Source organism: Sinocyclocheilus anshuiensis, unplaced genomic scaffold, assembly GCF_001515605.1.
Source record: "Sinocyclocheilus anshuiensis isolate Anshui unplaced genomic scaffold, SAMN03320099.WGS_v1.1 scaffold146, whole genome shotgun sequence".
NCBI lineage: Eukaryota > Metazoa > Chordata > Actinopteri > Cypriniformes > Cyprinidae > Sinocyclocheilus > Sinocyclocheilus anshuiensis.
Genome location: NW_015546038.1, coordinates 154,118 through 159,425, shown reverse-complemented (window position 1 = coordinate 159,425; position 5,308 = coordinate 154,118). Strand labels below are relative to the sequence as shown.

The following is a 5,308-nucleotide window of genomic DNA, read 5'->3' as shown; positions in this document are numbered from 1 at the left end:
TATTATATTTACAACACTTTGTTAATGAATGCTACTGAAAGTTATAATATGATGATGTCTTTGTATCGTGTTACATGAGGTGTTCTCCTTGAAAATGGTGATTATCTCCTCATACGGAGCTTTCAGCCGATGTATAAATCTCAATTTCGAAAAATTGACCCTTGTGACTGGTTTTGTGCTCCGGGGTCACATAATAATCTCGCAGTGATTCCAGTGTAACGCCGCGCTGAATTCGCGCAGGTTCTCGCGAGATCCGAGGGGAGCGAGTGTTTGGATGAGATTTGAGTGGCGCAGCGGAATGAGCGCTGATGCAGTAACGCAGCCGCTGCGTTTTGTGTCGCACCTCTGAGCCGCTTTACGCTCTTTTTCTCACCCTGACAACTTTCACCAGGCACTTTACAGTCTTTACCAGCGCACACTTACTGGAGGAGACGTCATCTTCATCTTCTTCATCATCTGCGGGAGGTACAGAAACTTTCTTTCCCTCAGTTTTGTTTTACCTCAGTTTTATTTCATCCTCTGCTCTTGTTTACTTTCCATAAACGCGTATGACTGACACACACAAAGCTAGTTTCTTGTTCACTAGGTTTGTGGTTTCGTCAGTTTTGTTATTAATGTGAGCTGTTGGTCTCGCAGCAGGAGCGCGAGCAGAATGAGGCGGCTGCTTGTGCTCGCGGCGGGAATCTCAACGCTCGCGTCGCTGTGTGTATCAGCGCAGACGCTCGACGCAGACGCAGGCGCAGACAGAGCCGCGGAGCAGCCGAGAACGAACCGATCGAAGCGTCGCGGCGGCGGCCAGGACGTGCTGAAGGGGTAACGACTCTCTCCATCACTGAAGAACCGCAACATTTACTCTAAACACCGCGCTAAAACGGTCATTAACAGCCGTTAGGGCGGCTGAGGGAACCCGGTTTCCCGCGCTCCAGAATCCGTTAACTAGCGTTAGCGTCATAACATTAATGACAGTTTAGCTTTCCTGGAAGTGCTGTTTTCTTTGGTCTGTGGAGTGTTTGTTTTGCAACATCTTCAAGTCTTTGTGTTCATTAGATGATCCTAATAAAACACAATAATCAAACATTAAAATTATAGGGGGAAAAAACCTAGGCTGTGCACTAAAGACACCGAACCTGTGGTAATTGTGACTTTTTATCTCACAATTATGAGAATTATGAGATAAACTCAGAATTCTGACTGTTTTTGCACAATTTTCAATCTCAATTATTTTTTTGGTTTGTGACAGAATAAAAAATTAAAAAGGTAGGCCTTTTTATCTTACTTCTGACTTTTTTCCTCACAATTACCAGTTTTTATCTCACAATTTGGACTTTCTTCTCGCAATGCTGAGTTTATATCTCACAATTCAGAATTGCGAGAAAAATGTATGAATTTTGAAATATAAATTCAGAATTGTGAGACAAAAAGTTGCAATTACCTTTTATATATTTTTTGTTACGTGTTAGAAACAGGCTTCCATACAAACCAAACCAACACCAAAATAAAGAAATAGAAATGAAAATGGAGAAAAAAGCTTAAACAATAAACTTTAAGAAATCAATAGAACATGGAATTACATGTTTTCTTTTTCTCTCATATTTATGCTCTTTCATTTTATTCCTACACTGAAAATTTTTTTTTATGATGAAACGACTTTCACTCAAAATATTTGTAGTAAATTTCAGAAATAACTAGATAGTAAAGTTTGACTTTGATGTTGGCTTGAGAAAGCTGGCTTAAATATTTAAAACAGTTTAATAAGCTGTAAGAATGAAGAATTTAAGAGTGAAATTTTTAAAGCGTGAGGTTTCAATGTTTTAAAGCCATGCAATCAATCTGTAAGATAGATAAATAAATAGATAGATAATGACACGTTGAATTAGATGTGACATTTTGGAGTACCTGTAGAAAGACTGAAATGGTATTTTCCTATACAACATACTCGAGTAATCTGTTTTATTTACAACTACATTTCTGTTTACAGTGCATGTTCCTTTCTATTCCCATGTTCTTCCCACCCCACGTTAATTTTATTCTATGTATGGAGAGTTTCACACATAAAGTTTAAATGTGAATTTGACCCTGGTTAAGTATTGCCGAACTCTTCCCGCAGGCCGAATGTGTGTGGATCCCGTCATCATGCGTACTGCTGTCCCGGATGGAAGACCTTGACCGGAGGGAACCAGTGCATCGTCCGTAAGTCCTCATCAGCTTCCTGTTTGTTGTGTTCTGCTCCAGCTATCAGAAACACCGTTTACAGGAAACACGGTTTACAGAGGAGGGTGGGGTTCTGCGAGCTCGGCGCTGGACGATTGTTTTTCGCTCTCGTCCTGTAAATGAATAGATTGGCAGCGCTCAGGAAGGCTGTGCTGTGTTGTGTGACTCTCAGGCGCGGCGCGGTGGGGGGGGTGTTGTTTACATGTGAAGGTCAGGCGCGCTAATGGATCTCGGCCACAATGGCCCAGAGTCTCTCTGACCTCCTGACCTCTCGCTGACCACACTTAACAAGAACATTCCGGTAATAATCAGAGTTTGGACGCATTCCAGTTACATGTGCATCGGGTAATGATGGCATTAATCCGATTAAGCCGATATTTCCTGAATAAGACAGCTGGCATATGCCTCGATGAGCTGCAAGACCTGGAGCAGGACCAGACCTGAATCTGCAGACTTTGATTTTCTGGGATGGATTTAAACACGTTAGTGTGCATATACAGTTCAAACGCTCACTGATGCTCCTGAAGGAGAAACGATGCATTAACAGAAGCAAGATGTGTACCTAAAAGTCATATTTTTAAATTTAGTACTGCCCTTCAGAAGGTACAGAAGATGTTTCACGGAAGACGAAATAAGTTCAATTTACCCTGATCTTCAGATTCAAAAAGTAAGGCTCTTAATGCATGGTTTTTCCTTCTGGAGCATCAGCGAGCGTTTGAACCTATTGTAATAGTTGCATACGAGTCCCTCGGTTGTCCTCAGTGTGAAAAGATGGATCTTAAAATCATACAGTCGTTGTTGGAAAGGGTTCAAATGCTGCAAAACCACAGAATTTGTGGGAGCTGAGAGGTTTTTCTGAAGAACAGCAGGCAGTTCAACTGTTCAGGACAAACAAGGGACTCATGAACAACTATCACTAAACACAAAAACACAGCTGTGGATCATTCAGGTAACAACACAGTATTAATAATCAAGGGGATGTAAACTTTTGAACGGGGTCATTTTTATAAACTCAACTATTATTTTCTCGTGTGAACATCTTTTACGTTAAATATCTTATTCAGGTCAGCACTAAATAAACAATAACGTGCATTTGGTATGATTCCCCTTATTTTGGCTAACATTTAGCAGATTCTGCAAGGTGTATGTAAACTGGTTTTAGCTGTAAGAAACAACAAGGCAAGAGATGTGTAGAACGTTCAGAATATCACCTGTACCTGCATGTTTATTGATGTCTGTGAAGGTCAAGCAATCAATAGATGTCGTCAGTCATTGATTTTGCTGTTCTCAGCTATTTGTCGCAGCCCCTGCGGAGACGGCTTCTGCTCCAGACCCAACATGTGCACCTGTCCGAGCGGCCAGATCGCTCCCACCTGTGGATCCAAATCAGGTAATTCAGTGCGTCTGCCACTCCTCTTCACACAGGTGGAGTCAGAGAGGAGATGAAAGTCACATGATGCTTATGTTTGATCACTTAATTTGATTTCAACTCTTGATCTACTTCCTGTTTCCTGTCATGACATCATTCTCAGGAGTGTTTTGATCGATCCAAGCCAGCTTTTATTTCTGACGTGTTTAATGGTCGTGTGTAGATGGTAACCTTCATTCTGTGAGGTATCCACTGTAAGTATCATTGCACTGATACAGAGGTTAATAGCTGATGTAATGCGGGATCCATAGGTCAGAGTGACAGATGCCTGATATACATGCCTTAAAATGTAGTTTATTAATTTATTTCATTTAATTACTTGATCAGTCTCTTCAGTTTTCAGTTATTTTTTATTGCTTATGTAATATTCATATTTTGCATTTAAAAAATGCATTAAAAGCACACTTTATTATAGTTTTGATGCATGCAGTTTTAAAATGCTCGTTATGACTATTTTTATACTTATGATGCATGCATTTTTAAAATGTTTTCTTAAAGACTATTTTTATACTTACTAAGCATGCATTTTCAAATGTGTTTTTTTAATGACTATTTTTATACTTATGTTTCATGCATTTTTAGAATGTTTTCTATTTAATGACTTTTTGTAATTATTAAGCATGCATTTTTAAAATGTTTTCTTTTTTATGACTATTTTTTATACTTATGATGCATGCATTTTTAAAACGTTTTCTTCTTAAAGACTATTTTTATACTTACTAAGCATGCATTTTAAAATGTTTTCTTTTTTATGACAATTTTTTATACTTACGTTGCATGCATTTTTAGAATGTTTTCTATTTAATGACTTTTTTTGAAATTATTAAGCATGCATTTTTTAAATGTTTTATTTTTTATGACTATTTTTTATACTTACGTTGCATGCATTTTTAGAATGTTTTCTATTTAATGACTTTTTTTGAAATTATTAAGCATGCATTTTTTAAATGTTTTATTTTTTATGACTATTTTTTATACTTACGTTGCATGCATTTTTAGAATGTTTTCTATTTTATGAAATCTTTTGTAATAACTATGCATGCATTTTTAAAATGTCTTTTTTATGACTATTTAAAAAAATTATGTATAGTACTTACCATTTTGTATAAAATGTGCTATATAAATAAACTTGCCTTAATGACAGTGAATAAGATCTGAATTGAACAGATTCGCATTAATTTCATAAACATTTTTATATTTTTTTTTTCATAAAATTATTTTAAATCAAACATTGTGCATGACTGTTTTTTGGAGCAGAATGATGCACTGATGTTGGTCAGTAAGATGCAGCTATCAGCAAATTATCTCAAAATGGACAAATAACGACCCGGCCGATTGCAGCAAATGTAAACCTCGCAAGATTTTTTTACCGAATATGGTTTGGCATCTTAATGTTGAAAGATGGTCATCTGTTTAGGGTGTTGAAAATAATGGTTTAGTGTCCCGATCGTCTCAGATTCTTGTGGTTGTTTTACTGCCGTGATTGTGAATAACAAATATTGTGAATATTAGCTGTGTCTGGATGGGTGTGTGTGATTTGGAGAGTGTCCACAGTCAACAGGCCTCACTAAATCACTGCTGCAGCTCCACGGGGAGGAGACGCTCGTGTGTGTGAGTGTGTGTGTGAGTGTGTGTGTGTGTGTGTGTGTGTGTGTGTGTGCGCTGTTG

The 5,308-nt window shown here is 37.9% G+C and overlaps 1 protein-coding gene across 1 annotated transcript in view; it reads left to right on the top strand.

The window, feature by feature from the left end:
• The first annotated feature begins 293 nt into the window (after positions 1–293).
• Positions 294–5,308, top strand: part of LOC107698881 (fibrillin-1-like) — an 86,604-nt gene continuing 81,589 nt past the window's right edge. The window contains 4 exon segments of the mRNA XM_016500015.1: positions 294–465; positions 637–813; positions 2,108–2,190; positions 3,503–3,601. Of these exon segments, the coding sequence (XP_016355501.1) occupies positions 653–813; positions 2,108–2,190; positions 3,503–3,601 (343 nt within the window). The 5' untranslated portion in view covers positions 294–465; positions 637–652.